Source organism: Rhinolophus hipposideros, assembly GCF_964194185.1.
Source record: "Rhinolophus hipposideros genome assembly, chromosome: 8".
NCBI classification, from domain to species: domain Eukaryota; kingdom Metazoa; phylum Chordata; class Mammalia; order Chiroptera; family Rhinolophidae; genus Rhinolophus; species Rhinolophus hipposideros.
In genome coordinates this window covers 946,988-966,672 of record NC_138054.1, presented here as the reverse complement: position 1 = coordinate 966,672, position 19,685 = coordinate 946,988, and the positions used below count along the sequence as shown (strand labels likewise).

The following is a 19,685-nucleotide window of genomic DNA, read 5'->3' as shown; positions in this document are numbered from 1 at the left end:
CACAAAAATAAAAAGGTATAATTAGGAACAAAAACTAAAAACAGACACACATGTAAATTGCTTTAGGACAGTTCTGGGATGACATACATGAAGGAAGAGATAACGTTAGTGGGAGCTAATGCATCCATTCTAAATGGTTTAGATATTTGCAGTTCTGAGTGCTCTGTGACATGGCTGCCTCAACGTGGCTAGTGAATTTATCATTCCAGTTATAAAAACGTAGTGTCCAGAGACGGGATGTGCATCCTCTGGTCTTAAAACCACGCTTCACGAGAACTGATTGTCAGAACAGATTCAGCCTGGAGAAAGGATTAGGGACAGAGCTAACAGCTGTCTTCAAATATCTGATTTTTAAAAAAATGGAATTAGTTCTGTATAGCTGCAGAGATTATTTGAGTTACAATGAAATGAGTAACAGTTGTAGTTAGAATTTTCTAAATATGATCAACTTGATGAGAAATATATTTTCTGTAACCACCTGTTTTCACAAGTAGACTTGTGCATGATCTGAATGGCCACAAGACTTGCAGACTCTGAGACTGCTACTGTTAGCTGGGGTAATCGGACTTGCCATCATAGGGTGGTTATCTCGAGGAATAAGTAGGATTCGGGAAGCTAAAATTAGTATGGTAGGACATTCCACGCTCCTGAAGGTTTCAAAACTAAGTAATGTACTTAAGTGATGTTTTAAGGGAAATGACAGTTTGGCTTGGTTGTGGGGTAGGGGCTGTGGCAGGGAGGCCATTGCTGTAGGCTTGGAGTGAGGTGAGTGGACTGTGGGCTTAGGTGGGGTCAGAGGACAGATCAACTAGATTTCGTTTATGATGAAGTATGGATAGATAACTGAGCATTATTAAGTATAGTAGATATATTTACAAATTGGGGAGAACTGTCAGAGAAGCATTTTCACATTTCATTCAGCAGTGTATCTATTTTTTGCTCGAAAAAAATAATTACTAGTATGTAAAAAACTGCTTTCCAGAGTAGGAATTGAGTCTCTTATAGTATGTTTAGAAATTAAGGCACAAACTCAGTTATTTCAGTTCACTTACTGTGCCTCACTGTTCAGTTTGTGTATTAGAGGCATTGCTAGGATATTAAACAAAGAAAGCAAATTATCCATTTAGAATAGATTGTGCTGGACCTTAACACCTGTAAGCTGCTGGTTGGGCCTGCTTTGGCAATCATTAGATGACTTTGCTGAGTACGAAGCAGGAGCCACGCCAGTGTTTCACAAGATGACACTCCACGTAATTATGTCATCACCGAGTCCAATGTTTCTTCCCCATACTTAACTGTGCTAAGTAATGCCTGAATAAGCATTATAAGAATTTTTTTTCCTTCCATAGAGCATGTATTGCGTTCACTCTTCTATCAATAAAAAAATAAATGCGTATGCAGAGTTATCCCTGCTGTTAAACTTCACGTTCTCTCCCCTTAGCTTCGTATTCAGTTTTATTTAGATAAGCTTCTACTGCAGTCTCTTACTTCTGATCAGCTTTGTAGCTCACCACAAACACACTACCACCAAACATCCTCTGAATAATAGTACTTTATTAAAGATATAAATTCAGTGGGAAATACAAGTATTTTTCCATTCTAAGGAGTACATTCTTCTAAAGGAATTTAGAATGCTACTTCAATCATACAAGTGAGCGTTTGTCACCAATAAATTTTAAAGGACCTAATTATACTTTGCACACTGGCCAAAGAAAACTATACATCTGTTGCCCTCTTTAAACTTAGTCTAAGTTGAATTTACAGGTATGCAAATGTATGTATTTGGAACACTGAGACTAGGATAAAAAAAGTGAAATCAATCTGTTAATCTTTATACTGAAAGTCTCTAAAATATTTTCTTCAGGTACAGTTAGAAAACACGTTTTCTCTCCATCCACATATTTGGCAAATATTTTCAAGTCTTTTATACACAAGACCAGTTTTCCAAGTTATTCAAGATATCAGTTCCTGATTTCCAAATCTAAAATTTAAGTAAAGAAGCTGGTATATGAGATGAGGCCATTGCTGTAGGCTTGGAGTGAGGTGAGTGGACTGTGGGCTTAGGTGGGGTCAGAGGACAGATCAACTAGATTTCGTTTATGATGAAGTATGGATAGCTCTGGAATAGCTTTAGAATGAGCATTTGCTAGAGGAACTCCTGAAACTATTTCTTAATCTTAATATCTGTGTCTGTAGTGCATGCTTCTCTTTTTGGATAGTTGGTGGTGGTAGTGATAGGGTGTGTGTGTGTGTGTGTGTGTGTGTGTGTGCGCGCGCGTTCATCCTCAGGTGTTTTGGTGAAAAATACTGTTAGTTGGCAAAAATAAAAGTTAAGTGCCAAAATAGATCTGTTATCCTCTTGTGATTTTATATTCATTTATTTTTGAAAACTGTATGTTTTCAGAGCCCTTGAGGTGTTCCCGTCCACCTAAAAATTAAAATCCAGTGGGTTTTCTGGGGGAAAAAATGTGAAAAACAACTTCTCTGCTATTCACCAACTATATAATCATCTATCACTTTGTCTTAAATTATCATGCATTTCTTTGCAGTTTCCTAGGATATTTCCTCTGCCATGTGAAGAATATCTTGGTTGGTTATTGTACGTTTTTCCCCCACACTTTTTTCCTACTATCATTTTGTGATTTTAACTAGATCTTTGTATTCAGTGAGCTGTTGTACTTACCTCTTCATGAAGAACTGAAGGGTCTAGGCTGCTTGCCCCTCACTAAATCAGTACCTCCTATTTAAACATCCATCTCATCACTTGTTAAACTTGAACCACCCACAGGAAAAATCTTTTTCTGAAATTTTTTTGGGGAGTTTACTAAAATGCATTTCCAGGGCTGGTACAGGGTCTGCATAGGGCTGTTGCAATATTGCTTCTGGATCAACCTTACTGTTTAGCAGTCATGTTTGGTATTAAAGAAGAGCAGGGGAAAATGGACTTTCTCACCCCATCAGTATCTCAACCTAAATGGAAAGAAAGATAGGAAAACATTATCTGAATTTCTGGAAATGGGGAAATCAGTGAGTAATAACCCTCTTCTCTGCCCAAGCTTCAAATCAATTGAAATAGACAATAGAATCAGCAGATAATTGATACTGGACAATATGGTGGAGACATAAGAACCAGATGGGCTCCATAGCCTCTGCCTTGAAACAGGCCACCAAAGAGCAAGGCTGAGAGTGCATCTGTCCTGTCATTGCCTCACATTGGTCCAGGGTGGAGAGGAAAAAAAAAAAGAGAGAGACCAAACTGCCACGCTCAGGAGTTGAATACATTCACTTGATCCAACCGAAAGGTTGTCTGTATGCCACAAACTGGGAAATCTGCAGGGAATCGGACGAGAGCTCGAGTGTTGGGAAAATCCTACTCGCAGAAACCAGAAGAAGGGGGAGACACCACTTACCTTATTAAAAACCAAACAAACTTCCCACAAGACATAGCTAGCTCTAGGTATGCAGGCAAAAGATAAGAGCTAATTTCAGCAAATAAAAAACCTGCATTCTATTAATAATGCAAAGAAGCAGAATTATTTCAGAATCTAAATACTAATTCCTATTACAAATAAAATACCTTGGCCAACAATTTATGGATCAGTTATATAGGCAATTTGTAAAATTATAAATGAGCTCTGAAGTGATTTTCGCTGTATAGCCAGCTTCCAGTTTTTTTGATGATGGAACCCAGCAGTCAGTACCTCCTTCACTGCCAGCTCCCTCTGAGACCTGCCTGTGACTCTGGCTGCACATGTACCCATCGTTCCCTGCTGGCGCTGTCCAGGGCCGACTGCTCTTCCTGGCCCCATCCCTGTCCTGCTCAGAGGCTGCATGCCATCAGCTCTCTTCTCTTTCTCCAGGTCTTGGATATTATTCTTCATGTCTGTGTCCAGAACTCCTAAACGGTGCCTGGCTCATCGTAAGCCTTGGGCAGTGGATTGATTCAACCAGTTGATTGGTGAATGCAAAACACCTTGGCATAAGTTACTCCCGCTGGAGGTGATAAGGAAAAATAGACACCCAGTAAATACCAAGTGACAGTTTAGTTTTTACAAGTAACAGATATTTTTCAACACAATGTCAGATCGAATAGTCTTTTTTTAATCGAAGGAGAACTTTGCTTGATTAAATAGGATAACAGTTACCAAAAATAGCATGTGAACTACCCATTTAGAAATAATTAGAATGTTGTAAAATACATGTAACATCCAGTATCTCTTAAATGTAATTTCACCTTTCCAAAATTATTCTGAAGACTCTTTGAGCCTGTCAGAATTTTATGAACATCATATTCCTGGTGCTATTTTTTTTGACACTTAAAAATCTGTTCTCTGAATTTGGGACATGAGTGGTAACACTGAGTGAAGTGGTAGTTTCTCTTATGATCCGTCTTCCATAAGTTTTCTTCATTCTGATCATGGTGTAGCTTGGCACTTTATTTCTCCTGCATTTGATCAAAACATACCAACTGAGTCAACTTCATCTTTGAAAAGAGAAGTCTAAGTCAGTTATCTTTTTCTTTACTGAGCTCTGAAAAAATAGTTTTTATTAATTCCTTGGATATTTTTATTAATTTCATTTTTAAAGTGTTATGAAATAGATTTTAATAAACTTGTATTTGACCTACAAAGTTCGCAAACTAATCCTAGAAAAAGGACTACCTCATTGCTGAATTTCACTACAGTCCTTAGGGAAGCTGTGCACTAATGTCCACCCTTCGAAGCAAGTTTGGAACTCTTTTTCTGGAATGGCCATCATAGCTGTCATCATATTGCCCTTTATGTCCTGAATATCACAAAAATGTCTTCCTTTCAATATTTCCTTTATCTTTAGATAAAGAAAGAAGTCATTGGGGGGCAGATCAGGTGAGTAGGGAGGGTGTTCCAATACAGTTATTTGTTTACTGGCTAAAAACTCCCTCACAGACAGTGCCGTGTGAGCTGGTGCCTTGTCGTGATGCAAGAGCCATGAATCGTTGGCAAAAAGTTCAGGTCGTCTAACTTTTTCATGCAGCCTTTTCAGCCCTTCCAAAATAGTAAACTTGGTTAACTGTTTGTCCAGTTGGTGCAAATTCATAATGAATAATCCCTCTGATACCAAAAAAGGTTAGCAACAGCATTGCAACAAGTTCATAAACTCAATTGTCAGACCTTGTATTTCTAAAAGAAAAACAGTTTTACATTTTCTAAGGGAGGATAATCATATTCTGTCATATTTTTTTAAGTCACAGTTTCATTATTTAACCTCACTTTTATTCAGACATTTTATCGTTGTTGTTTTTTATAAGCAGTTCAATGTATTAGTCAGTAACGTAAAACCATTTGTACAATGCTTTGGACATTTGGTTATGATTTCATTGTCTGCCAAGCATTTTCCAATAAAGCTAAATTTTGGCTCTAATGGTCTTCAATGTGAAATTTATTAACTTTGAGATGACCTGTGGCCCACATATTTTCTTCATTACGTATCTTATCTGTTAAAGTATTTATTTTTTTATGTATTAAATTGATAGCTGTAAACGATGCTATTTGGCATCAGGATAAACTAATGTATTGTTTTGCAAATAAACATTCTAAGTCATTTTAAAACTTTTTATTTGGGATATTTTCAGACATCAAACTAGAATAGTAAAACAGATTCTGATGGAGCTGTTGGCCAGCCTCATAGTTACGAGCTCATGACCAACGTGGATTGTCTTTACCCTTCAACTCCCCCTGCCTCCAGATATTTTATTTTGTAGTAAATCCCACACATTAGATCATTTTGTCCGTAGATAGATCAGATAAGGGCTTATTTTTTTAAAAATCATAACCACAGTACATTTTTCAGATCTGGGGAAAATGAACAATTCCTGAATGTCATCAAATACCTAGTCAGTGTTCAAAATTCTCATACAAGCTTTTTAGACAGTTCAAATTAGGATTCACCCAAGGTCTGCAAGTTGATTTTGGTTGATATGTCTCTTATTGTTTTTATTTATTTATTTTTACTCTCTCGGGTCCTCTCTTCAGCTTATTTGTTGAATAGACCAGGTTGTTTGTTCTGTAGATAGTCTCACTTTCTGGGCTTTTCAGATTGCTTCCTTATGGTATCATTTAACATGTTCCTTTGTCCCTCTGTTTTCTGGGAATGTTTGATTAACAAAAGCTTTATCAGTTTTAGGTTAGATTTTGTTTGCTGCCACCAGGAGATCCATAGTGTTTGTGATGTTAAGATTGACATTGGATATAAGTGGTATCAGCTTGATCCACCCTTTAATAAAAAAGTTTATCAGAACTTTTCATCAAATAGTTTTCACACCATACGTAATTGTTACCATGATTTATTACTTTCTTAGTGAGTGCAAACTACTGATTGTTGGCTGGGACACTAAGTAAAAAAATAAAAAATTTCATCAACTATTTGGTTACTCTGGAGTACAGTTCCTACAAGAAAGGCAGGATAGAAGCTTGATTCTGTATTTAACTGAGTTGGTTGCCTCGTGTATTTCAAAGGTGGTCAAGAAGATTTTTTTTTTTATCTTTATTAACCTCATGGATTGAGCATATTTACTGAGTTTCAATTCATTAGAGTAGTTTTAATTTTTTTAAATAATCAAATTGTACCCCTCTGGCTGGGCTAGTCTCTTCAGGGAGGCTCCTGGCTCCTGAGATGCAGCCTTGTAATGTTTCCTGCTCTCTGGTATGTTGATGTATCCCATGCTCATGATGCGTTCTTATCCCATGATGCGTTCTTATCCCAATCAGCCATTGGAAGGGAATGAAATAATGTGACATAGGAAAAAATTTCCTCCCTCTTAACTTTCTTTTACTCTTTCCACACTCTGTCTCTATCCTCCCTGTTGTACCCCTCACTTTTTTGTAATCTCTCTTTCTCTCTCTCTCTCTCTCTCTCTCTCTCTCTCTCTCTCGTTAAATCTATCCAAAGTCTGTTGTATAATTGGACAAGCAGTGTTGATGGTCACGTTACATGATGGTTTCTTGTATTCCAACAATAAAATGGCTCCTGTTCAAATCAACACCAGCTAAGCCATTGTTTAATATCATAGTTCCTACCCGTCTGATAGTGAAAGGTCATATCCCCTCTAAAGTGGTCTCTTCTGGTCAGTAAGGCATTAGAAAAACTGCATGTAATTATGAATGTTGAACTTCTGTTTCTACGGTCCTATCGAAAGTATTAGGGATTTTTTCCCCTCACTATACCTGATTTTGTTTGTCTAATGATAGACTTAAGAGCCTTTTTCTCAAACTCATTTACATACTTTTTATCTGTGTACACCATGATAAACACCCAGCTAACAAATACTTGTCTGTATTCTATCATTTTGGCATTCTTTTCTCCACCCCAGCTATTTTATTATTTTCTTGTAATCTTCGCCACATTTGGGGTTCATGTTGACCCTGAATTCAGAAGTATTTGTCTTAAAGTTGTAAAGTGTATTTACATTTTACAAAACATGGAGTGTCTGTCCATGTTTTGATTTCTGATTCAGGGCCCTGAGAGCCCATGAAGTCTGCTGCCTGCCAGGCATGATGAAAGGTGGTTATGCCCACTCTTGTGTTAATTCTTTAAATGTTTCATCTGCTCTAATCTGTCATAAACCGAGGTCAGAATTGCCATCTCTATCTGTCTCTTACCCAATACCAGGAGAGAGCCCGAGAGATTAAAGTCACTTTAGTAAATAGTTGTTGGGTTAATCACCTCCACCGTTCTTATCCATTGTCTCTTAAGCAGCAAAAGCCATCCCCAAAATACTTATGGTGCAGCTTAAAAATTAGGCATTTTTATGACTATTCTGAGCATCACAGTGGAAAACTTACAGTATGTATTTTTAAATAATAGCGTCTTGAACATTTCCTGGGAGTCCACAATAGCAAGAAGACTTCAGGCCTGAAAAAGGCACAGAGACCTGACACATCCTTCCCTTAAAACTAAGAGAACTAAGAAAACTAAGGCCAGGTGAAAGGTTATCTAAGGCCACGCAGGACCATTTGGTTGATAAAACTGGGACTTTTCTCTCCGTCTCAGTTTATCATCAGGAAGTTAACTAATGTGGTAAATTCGATAGTGTATAAACAGTCAACCAGTGGTGTACTTTGAATCCAAAACTCAGTTTGAGGCTAAGTTTTAAGTGATTAGAGCAATAGACATCAACAAAGCAAACTAAAGATAATGTTAATAAAATCTTTATATTACACGGGACGTTTCCTTGGGATACAGATTATTTCTTTTGGATCAATTTACCTCAATTTTCTAATACTATCTCATACTAATAATCAAAATGTATGAGTGGCAACCAAAGTAAATTCATAAATATGATATGTTTGGAACCCATTTTTCATTTTTGAAATTACTGTCATTTCTAATTGTAAATGGTGTGACAGCCTATGGTTACAGTAACCGGGACTTTAAGAATTACGCATAGAATGTCTATCACTTTTAGCAAATTTGTGTATTGTAGGAGTTTAATGATAGGTTTATGAAATCACATGAATCTTCCTTCAGCAACTTTAAATATGAAATAAATTAATATTCTTGTACTCTATGGCAGGGTTATATTAATGAAAAGAAAAATTGGTGTATGTTCTTGGACATTTGTCCCTTCTTTTTAATTTTGTGCTATAGCTTTTTTAATTTTTTCCCCCCTGCTAAGGATAGTAGGCATGGCAAACCCTTTTCTTTTTTTAAATTAGAGCAAGATTTATGGACACATGGGCCCATGTTCAGCAAGACAATGAATGCTGACAATGAAGTGCCTTTGGTGGGGCACACACTCCTGCTTTTCTGTCCCCATTGGAAAACTGGCAGTGCCTACTAAAGATAAATACGCATTTTTGTAGTAATCCAAGTCTATTTCGGTATATTTCCGGTGAGAAATAAGTGTTCATGCCCACCAAAAGACATGGACAACAATATTCATAGCAGCTCTTCTTGAAATAGTTAAAAAGTGGAAACAACTCAGACATCTGTGAGTAGCAGAGAGCAGACCAATAACTTGTGCTGCAGTCATACCGTGAGACACTATAGCTCCGAGAAGGGCCAAACTCGCCTGTACGTGTCACATGAGTGCTTCACACGGACCTAGCAATGTTGAGGGGAAGGAAGCCACATCCAGAAGAATACACACCGTCTGCTTCTGGATGAGCTCATGGTTCCATTTATCTGAAGCCAGCACACTGATCAGTGGAGACAGAGGACAGAATGGTGATTACCTTTCAGGAAGGGTACTGGCTGGGAAGGAATCCAGGAGAGTCTGTGGGGTGCTGGACGTAAATAGTCTATATCTTTGTCTGGATGGTGGTTATCTGTGTGTATACAAATATAAAAAATCATCAGGTTACATGAAGATTTATGTACTTTACTGCGTGTGAATTATAATTAATCTTAAGAGAGGGAAAAACTCATACGTGCAGAGTGAAAAATCTTGACAGCAGAGCCTCATGGTTTAGTAAGTGCAGCCAGTTACAGACCTCCAAATGCGTATCTTTGTGGAATACTCTGTGTGGTACTTTTTCAGCTATGAAAGCCACTAAACCCAAGTGTCCAAGTAAAATGCACTTAGATTCGGACCTTCAAATCATTGATTTCAGTTCAAAAACACTTTGCACTGTTAAATGTAAAACTTTTTTAAAATAAAGTAGATTCTGTTACTGTTCTCCAAGTCCCTCTTTCTGTCCCTGGGAGAGGGTTGCACTGCTCTACCTCCTGAAGTCAGATGTGGCCATGTGGGAGTGGCCTGGAGGGCCCGGCCTAGAGGTTTCCGGCTTTCTCTCCTGCGTTTCACCTAGGAGTTGGAGTTACTGTGGAACCTGCAATCCCTGACTGAGCACAGTGACCAGACCCCTCAGCCCCCAGTGGACATGTCTGATGAGCAAGAAGTGCATTTGCTGTTGTCTTTACCTGCTGATAGTCTAGGGTGGTTTTTTCAATTTTACCACCACCTAGCTTATTGAAGCTAATAAAATAATTTTTTTCCTTTGTTATCGTTTTCTATTCTAATTTGCTTTTATTTATAATGCATGGACTACATAATGTACATATATGTATAAAGTGTGTTTTATAAGTTTACATGTTATATATCTTTACAATATGTATAATATGTTGATGGAATGGCACATATCTTTATAAATTAGAAATTATGTATCACATACTATAATCATTTATAGGTATTTATATACAGAAATACGTGTATCAAGAGCGCTTAAGATTATTTTACCTATTACTTTCATAATCAAAAAGTTTGAAGAGTACTCTACTAGACTGTGCTTCTTAATGACAGGCACCACTTCTTAGTCACCTCTGGGGTCCCCACCGTCGGAAGTCCCCTACGTCATGGATTCTCAACATATGTCTAAACAAATGAATGTTTTAATGAATGAATGAAGGAATGGTTTCCCAGTTTGAGCACTGTTCTGAATCTCAGTCTTTCCTCCTGGTAAGAAAACATTTCCGACAGGTAGTGCTAATGCTTTGGGTGCCTGCAGAAATGTAGGTGACGCTCTGTCTGTGCACTGCTTCAGAAACAGTGTGAGTCAGGGAGAACCTGGCGGCACTCCGTCCAAGTCCTAACAGTGTGAACGGAAACAGCGTTTAGGGTTGGCCCATTTTTGCAGATGTTTTTTAAGCTTGTAGCATTGGAAATAAAATACCAAACATCGTGTTGCTTGGTTCATATTGAAAACCGGATAAATTTGTTAAGATATTTCATTTTGATCTGTCTTTAAATAAAAATATTTTGGTACAAATTGGTAGTTACAAAATAGTCATGGGGATGTAAACTGAATCTTAGAGAATACAGTCAACAATATGGTAATAACTATATATAGTGCCAGGTGGAAACTAGACTAGTCGGGGGATCACTTCTTAATTAATATAAATGTCTAACTGCTGTGCTGTACACCTGAAATTAATATAAAATAATATTGAATGTCAACTGTAACTGAAAAATAAAATAAAATATTTTACTGTTTAACTGCTATTTTCACATATGCATACATTATTGCGTTTTATCCCCCCAACACCCCTGTTGGGGTAGGATGTTATTTATCCCATTTGGCAGCTTTTTAAAACTTGGAGAATTAGAAAAGACTGTAACTTGTTCAAGGTACTAGCGCCAGGCCTTCAGCCCAGTTCTTCTGTCTCCAAATTCTAACTTTGTCACTCTTCCCGGAGAAATGTGTGGGATATAGGATATGGAAATGACTAGGCAGATAACAATGTATGATAGTTTTGCATAGCCCATATTTTGTAAATAATTGGACCTGAAAAGCACGTGCCTTCCGCTCTCCAAGGGCCACCCAGCAGCCGAAACATGGGGTGGCTTGGTAAAGAACAGTGTGTCTACCCAGCTTGACTTTTTCCTGACAAAGGTGGCTTATGCTGACCATTTCAAAGTACTGTGTAGTTACAGAGGTTACTATAATGAATGGTAAAGGTTCTGGGAAGAATCTTCTGGGAAGAAGGGGTTGCTTTTATTTTTGGATAAAGAATCTGCACAAAGCTGTACCAGGGCCCTAAGAAACAAATTCGGTGGAGTGATAAAAGCTAGCTTTGGTATTGAAGATGGAAGAACAGATGAGTAATTGCTAATAACATCTCCCAGAGAAAAAACAACTTATAATTCAGACACTGGGATGAATCCTGTCATTGCAGCCCATGGTGTTGCCACCCTCCTGCTCCTTCCCTGGCCTGTGCTGAGCCCCTGGGCCTTTGTGCTCGGTGTCCCCGCAGTGCACTGTAAGAGCTGGTGTCATGGAAGGAGCATGCAGGCAGATGTCCCCATGCCAGCAGCTTGCCCCTCTTGTCCTAAACCCCATTCCAGCCCTGCTTGCTTCAGCTTTATCATTCCCAGCATGTTTTCATCATCGAAATGTGGCTTCTAAAAGATGCTTATTAAAAAAATTTTAAACTTCTTACTGTGTAGATGAGACTGTAAATTCCAAGTTAGCTATTGGCTTTTCGCATTTATTTCTGACTTCACATTTATTGCAATTCAATTGTTTTTAATTATAAGGTCTTTTATTTAGTTTAATGGCTGAAATGTATAATAATTGGATTGTATTTCCTAAACTGCATATGGAACCCTACATTGAGAAGAGGGATCATACCTGTTACCTGTCTGTTGTGCTCCACAGTAGTGACTCCTGCGACAGGGATGCATGGTGGCCCCATAAAATAGGTGGTGCCACCGGGTATTTTCAGACCACCCGCAGTGGGCCAGCAGAGAGCAGTCACTCTTCTGTAGTTTGCTCATTTGATCACAGGCCGCACCACTCAACAGTGGGGCCGGGATTCTAACCTGGGCAGTCAGGCTCCAGAGCCATGGTCTTCAGTCAGCTTCTCTTGTAAGCATTTATGAGTTTTGATTTAATTGAAGTCATTCGTATTAAAAAAAACAAACTTGAGATTTTTAAAATTAGTTACTACAGACCAGTGTATGAAATGTATATAAATGTGATGCCTCATAGTGTAAAACAAATACATTAATTTGTGCATATATATATATACATATACACGTGTTTCCCCAAAAATAAGACCTAGCTGGACCGTCCGCTCTAATGCATCTTTTGGAACAAAAATTAACATAAGACCCAGTCTTATTTTGATATAAGACTGGGTCTTATAATATAATACAATGTAATATAATATAATACCCGGTCTTATTTTAATATAAAACCCACTCTTATATAAGACCGGGTCTTATATTAATTTTTGCTCCGAAAAACGCATTAGAGCTGATGGTTCAGCTAGGTCTTATTTTGGGGGAAACACGGTGTGTGTGTGTGTGTGTGTGTGTGTCTGTGTGTGTGCGTATATATAAATATATACGCACACACACACTCTCACATATGAAATGAATCTCATTTTCTTGTCACTTTCACTTTTCTAATTGAAGCTGCCTTCAATTAGAAGGCCATGAAAGGCTAAATTGAAACAAATGAGTTTGATTTATCAGTTAATGTTTAATTAAATTTCTACCTTTAAGCATGGAATTCAGTGTATCAAGTTTCAAATGAAACTAATACTCTATGCTATGTGTATAAAGTATTCTGTAATATTTTATGTTAGTATAGTTCATAGTCTGATTTATACATCAGACTTTAACTTTGAAATGGGAGAGGTTATGATTATCTTGTCCGTATTTGAGTCTTCAAAGCTGTTTGTCTATAAAGTTTATGAATGCTAAATAAATTCTTATGACTATAATCCTTTCTTACAAATGTAAAAAATAAGCCATGAAATAATTTTACTGTTATTTTCACTGCTGGTAATATTTTGTATTTTCATGGAAGAAAATTTTTCTATTCCTATTTAAAAGTTAGGAGATCACGTTAATTAAAACTTACCCCCTAAAAAAAAAATTCTGAGAAAGAGAATAGAAAACTGTAGAGGCTGAGGTTACTCATTCATATACTACATATATAAGGGTATCTTTTTCTTGAGTATTCATTTTAAAAATCCCCTATATTGCAAAAGACATTTATCAATTTAGGAAAATACATCAATTTAGGAATGAGTGAACTAAAACATGAAAACTTGGGACTTAAAAGTATGTATTCCAACAAAAGCTAATTTTGTTGTAGAATATTTAGACCTTCCTTTTTGTCTGCCAACATCGATAGTTTCTGATTACCTTGTTTTTAATAGGCAGTAATTTCGATAATATGTCTCAGAGTATAATTGAATAGATAATTTACTTGAAAAAAAAATACCTCAAAGTTCTTTCATGTAGTGTTTCAGTTTGACCCAAAAAAAAGTACATTGTGGGATATTTATAGTATTTTTCAATCTATTTATATCTGTAGACTAGGGCTGATAACTGATTTAGGGCACACAGGTTAAAAACAGGAAATGTGGTTTATAAAGTAAGTAGTGTCTCCAGTTTCCAAAGTTTGATATTTTTATAGTATTGACTGAAGAGTGTCATGTTTCAAAACAACATTAGGTAGCATACCTTGAAATAAGTCTATGTTTAAAGAAGTTGTCCAATTATGACAGGAAATGCTTCATGGAAAGGTTTGCATTCTTAGTATGGGTTCACATAGTATAGCAGTTGTTTTCTGTAATTGCACAGTGCTCTTCCTCTCCAACTCTTCTTCAGACAGTTTTTTTATATAGCCAGATTATATATAAATCTTTTGTAACTTTTATTAAATTTCCTTTGACCTTTGTAGTTAGCTGAAATTTGTATTTTAATGTTTTCATTGAAAGCTTTGTCATCATAGTTGATGTGCATATGTTGTGGTCATTATTAATTACAGTAATTAGTGAATCCAAGTTAAGAAAATAAAAAGGCATGAAGAAGAAGGGGTATAATTTTGTATGGCCTTTTGAATGACAACTTGGCAGAATCAAAACTAAAAACATTTGACTCAGCAATTCCACTTCTAGGAAGATATCTTACATAAATTGTTTTATGAGAATACAAGGATCAATGTCCATTGCAGCATTATTGATAGTAGTATATACTGAAAGGCAACATAACTATCTAATAGTAGGAGAATAAATCATAAATAAGTAGAATGAATAATAAAAAAGGAATAAATTAGAATAAATAGTAGGAGAATAAATAAATCATGGTACAAACATATTCTAGTATACTAGGCAGTCATTGAAAATTATAAAGTAGGTATGTATGCACTGGCCTCGAAGAATGTGGTATATTGCGGAATGAAGTAAGCAAGTTACAGGTAGAGAATGTGTAGTACAATCTCATTTTTTAGGAAAAATGTTTATATTCATAGAAAAAGATATGGAAGAATGCACACAAAACTATGAAGACGGATGATGGAGAAGCTTATTTCTTTTGTTATTATGAAAACTTATACTTCTGTGTCCTTTTAATTCCTTTCAATTAACGTTTACTTTTTTAAAAATAAAAAAAAATAAGAAGAAAGTCTTGATCGACCCAACATGTTCACTGTTCTGTGGACATTATCTAGAAAGGTCTGCTTAACGGTTTGTCCAAATTATTAATTATAAGAAGAATCAAATTTGCCTGTATACCAGTTTTAATTTATAAAGCGTTTTCCACACTTCAAAGAAAACTTGAAGTTCCAATGTGTTAGCTGATATTCCAGCTAAGCCATCCCATCCACACCTGTACACTCTCTATTGTACCTATTATATGTTGTTGCTAGACATTATTTCATGAGATTGGCACGGCAGAAACACTTAAATCCGTTCAGCACACGGAAACCGTTTTTTTCCACAAACAGTGCTGAGGATTCTAATCAAACAAGCCCTTTGTGAACCAATATGGGTTTTGTCGTTTGCCAGAAATTTTTATTTCATGCAGTTGCTTTCGTGTGCTATTTTAGAGATGATGTAAGACTCTCTTCCACGTGTGAGATGGTCATGTTTTATTAAATCGGAGTGTGTCCCCACTACAATGTAAGTTCTTTAAGGAGAGGGACTTTGTTTTTTGTGGGTTTGCTCTTTTTCGGCCACTGCTATAGCCCCAGCACCTGGAGTACAGTCTGGCATGTAGTAGTGATAAGTACTCAATAAATAATTTTTAGTAGTATGCCGATTCCAAAACCAAGTGCCCTCCCTATCAGATTAAAAGAAGAAATTGACAAACATGGCAAGAAAAAAGAATTATTTTCTACTTTGATGTGTGACAAACAGGACCTTCTCTGCTGGAGAAGACACTGTGGCGTGGGCCCACTTCCAGGAAGCCCACCCAGCAAAAAGAAGCCTGCGGGCTCTCACTCAGAGCAGAGATGAGCTTTGTTTTCTCCATGGGGAATTTCCACACTGGCTGCTAGATTAATTGCTAAGTGATAATCTAGATTTATATTGTGTGGGTGGGGACACTTTTTGGTCAAATATCATGACACATTCTAATTTCATATTCAGAGAGTACAGGAGATACGTATTCTAAATCTTAGAAGCTGTTCTCATTCCCTTGCCTAAATAACACGGAAAGTTGTGGGGGCTTATCCAAGGGGAACCTTTTCAAAAACAATACTTATTACTGCATCATAGTAATGTAGCATTTGTCTGTACATCCAAGAAGCGAGTCAGTGTGCCTTATTCTGTGCCTTGTGCTCACTGACAGCACCTTCCTAACAGCACCAAAAACGTGGTGTTTACAGCCCCGTACTGCTGAAACTGAAACTAAAACCTAGATTTCCTGACACTTACTGCATGTGCGCTGTCTTCCAATGTATCTGAGCCTCTGCCTAAATATCTAGCACAGAAGAGCATTCCGTAAGTGTTTAATGGTTTATTATTTGGAGTAAGCTATTTGCTCAAGTATATAGCTAGAAAAATAAGGTATATTTAGAAAACAAATGTGTTTAGCCTCAGAAAATCTGTTATACTTTCTTTATTCAAATTGTATTTTTCAAGTGAATCCTGAAAACTTATTTCAAAAGGACTCTTCTTAAACCCTATGAGCAGTGACAGATGCATGCTTTAGCAGAGAACAGCTCCTTTGCACATAAATTGAGTGATTGAGTTTTATTGGATAAAGCTTCTAGTATAGAATTATATATTATAGAATTATGCATGCATTCAAGTTTTTTCTCTGATGCATTTGTAGATTCATTGGTCCCTGATCAATGAATTAAGAGGGTTAAGTCTTAGGAACTTACTGGGAAGCAAGAGAGTAAGTTCCTTTGCCTTCTCTGGTGATTTCTTCACTCATCAATTTTTTGAGCATCTGCCACAGGCCAGCCACTGTGGCAGGTGCTGAGGACACAAAGATAAGGCAAATGAGGTGATCCCTATGTTTACAGCATTTGCAGCCTAGCAGAGGAAGGACTAACGGAAAGCTGCTGCCATAGGAGGAAAGGGAACCAGCACTGAAAGGACATGGCAGGTGAGGCAGGACAACACCTTGCAGATACAAGGGAGAATAGGTGGGTGTGGCTGGTAACATGCCTTCTGTTTTCCAACTGCCAGAAAGTGACATATTAAAGCCCTTCAGAAACGTGCCCAAGGTAGGTAATGTGGGTATTTGAGGTCAGCAACTTCTTTTGCCTTCTGTTCACATGCACATATATAATTCAAATTCATTCAGGCCATTGTTCAGATGTCACCAGAGGAGTCAGCCTACCTAGCCTTCCTTAGTCTGCGATACTTAGCCATTCTTTTCAAAACCAGTGTGACAAAAGAGTTGCACTAAAATTCCAGCTTCCAGAGTGCTTTGTGTAAACCAGCAAAATGAGAGTATCATTAAAGACACATGTCCCCTGTGATAGCACATCACAGTGACATCTGATGTTGTACTTGGGCCATCTGCTACTGTCATTCATGTTCTTATAAGCACAGTCCACGGTCCCAAGAGTCCCCGTGACACCTGAAGTAGGTTTGCCTGCAGGTAGGGTGCTCTGCAGCTGGAGGGCAGACTGGATGGTTACACCGTCCACACTGCTACACTGTGTGTTTCAGAAAGAGCAATTCGTGTATTTTTTTACAGTCATCATGCCTTTTACACAGCTATTTATGTCTTTATTTTAAAAATAGCACCTGAAATATGTATACTGTTTTGTAATCTACAAAACGCGTCTGAACACTAAATTATAATTTCTCTTAGGGTGGCTTATGTGTGTTCTGCTCACTTGTGTACACCACCCCCAGGCAGAGCCTAGCACATAGTAGATACACAGCAGACACTTGAAGAATAAACATTTTATCACAGCTTTGTTAGCAAAACAGATGTAATCGCTGTATTTTGCAAAGTAGGCAGTTGTCTAAAAAGTGAAATGATTTTTGTCTAAGGTCATATCATTAGTATATGGGAAATCCAGAATTGGGATCCCAAGTCTTCTGACTTTAGATTGAGTGTTCTTTCTGTCACCTCAATAAATTTAAAAGTCATCAACTATTAATGTTAATAGTAGAATAAACTGTAGGGGGAAGAGAAAGAACCAAACCTAACTACAAAATAGTTCATTTGTCACAATCATGAACACTTTGAAAGTAGTGACCAAAACCAAATCCTGCTGCTGCTCCCAAGTACCTTACCATGGCCCCTCTAAACTCACTCTTCACTTCACTCTACCTGCTTCCCGGCCTACGCCACTCTGACAACACAATGGATGTACAGCCCTTCTCAGGCAGCTCAGGGTCCTTCTCAGCAACGTCTCTTGGCATTACCACCTCTGTCTCACTTTCTAAATCGGACCCCTTCCACTCAAGGAAGGGGCTGCCAAGTTTAGCTCAGCTGTCAGTGAAATCACAGAGAAGGCCCAACTACATATCCCCAAACCCAAATCTGTCCTCTTTCAACTTCAAGTGGTTGAATTTCCGTTCTTCAAGTGGTATGATTTCCACATACTCTCTTTTCCCACTCAGACAAGAGCAAACTGTCCACTCTGGCTACTGAAAAGAAGATGGCTACCTGCTGCCAGCTGTGTTTTAATGGAGTTGTTTGACATCGGCACCACATGCAGCAAGTGAGGCAGCCTCCAGCATCTGCCACTTACAGCCTTCTTTTAGTACAGATTTCTGAGAAAGCCAATGATCCTCCTAAACTTGGATTTGGAGTAACTTTATAAAACAAAACCACTCATGTGAGATATAAAACTGAAAGCAATATATGAACAAGACAAAAACTTGTAAATACAGACAACAGTTTAGTGGTTACCAGAGGGTAAAGGAGGAGGGGGGTAGTAGATGAGGGTAAAGGGGATCAAACATATGGTGATGGAAGGAGAACTGACGCTGGGTGGTGAACACACAATGTGATATATATAGGTGATGTAATACAGAATTGAACACCTGAAATCTATGTAACTTTACTAACAATTGTCACCCCAATGCATTTAAGAAAAAAGAAAACTCAACAGGCAGTTAAACCCTGTTGCGGGATTAAACTACATTTAGTATGTCAGAAACATATCTTGAGAGCTGTGTGGACCCTGAGTGAGTACAGCTAGGAGGCTGGGGAGGCAGCTGTCAGCAGGGTGTGATCCTGGCTTTGCTCTCGGGGTAACTAGTTGGCTGTGGAATGGAGTGAAGGGAGAAAGGAATTGATATTCTTAACCAGGAAGACCACGGAGATCTTATCTGTTGTGTGTTTCTGAACTTTCAGACCTCACTCCCTAGACACAGACACTGTCTAGTCTAGGCCCGGTGCCCTTTCACCACCCCTTCTTAAATACTATGTGTGCTTTAACCTTTGAAGAAGGTCACAAAAGCAAATAAGTAAATGCTTCACACATTAGATTGAAGTACGAAGATTTTTACACTATAAAACCTTTCATACAGCCATCTAGTGCATATTTCTGCATACAACTGAGACACATACAAACACTAGTAAATTAAGGTAAAATAACTACTGTGTTTCCCTGAAAATAAGACCTAGCCAAACAATCAGCTCTAATGCGTCTTTTGGAGCAAAAATTAACATAAGACCCAGCCTTATTTTACTGTAATATAAGACCGGGTCTTATAGTATAATATAATATAATATATATGATATGATACTGGGTCTTATATTAATTTTTGCTCTAAAAGACACATTAGAGCTAATGGTCTGACTAGGTCTTATTTTTGGGGAAACATGGTAAGCACTTTGGGGTCTTACTCATATTGGGTTTGCTTACGTATTCTATTTGAAGGACCTAATGTCTGGCTGCCTCTGATGTGTGCCTCGCAGTGCCCACCATGGAGCAGAGTCTCAACAAATTTATGTTCAGTGAGTGAATGAGAACTTTCAGCCATGCCCTTAG

At 37.7% G+C, this 19,685-nt stretch overlaps 1 protein-coding gene across 7 annotated transcripts in view; it reads left to right on the top strand.

The window, feature by feature from the left end:
• EXOC2 (exocyst complex component 2) overlaps nucleotides 1–19,685 on the top strand; it is a 254,857-nt gene that overhangs the window by 206,668 nt on the left and 28,504 nt on the right. The window contains exon 24 of one of the 7 annotated variants that reach the window (XM_081056236.1): nucleotides 8,694–10,970. The exons of the other annotated variants lie outside the window; for them this stretch is intronic. Within the exon in view, the coding sequence (XP_080912362.1) occupies nucleotides 8,694–8,818 (125 nt within the window). The 3' untranslated portion in view covers nucleotides 8,819–10,970. Of the gene's footprint in view, nucleotides 1–8,693; nucleotides 10,971–19,685 lie in introns of those variants that run through there. 7 annotated transcript variants of the gene reach the window in all.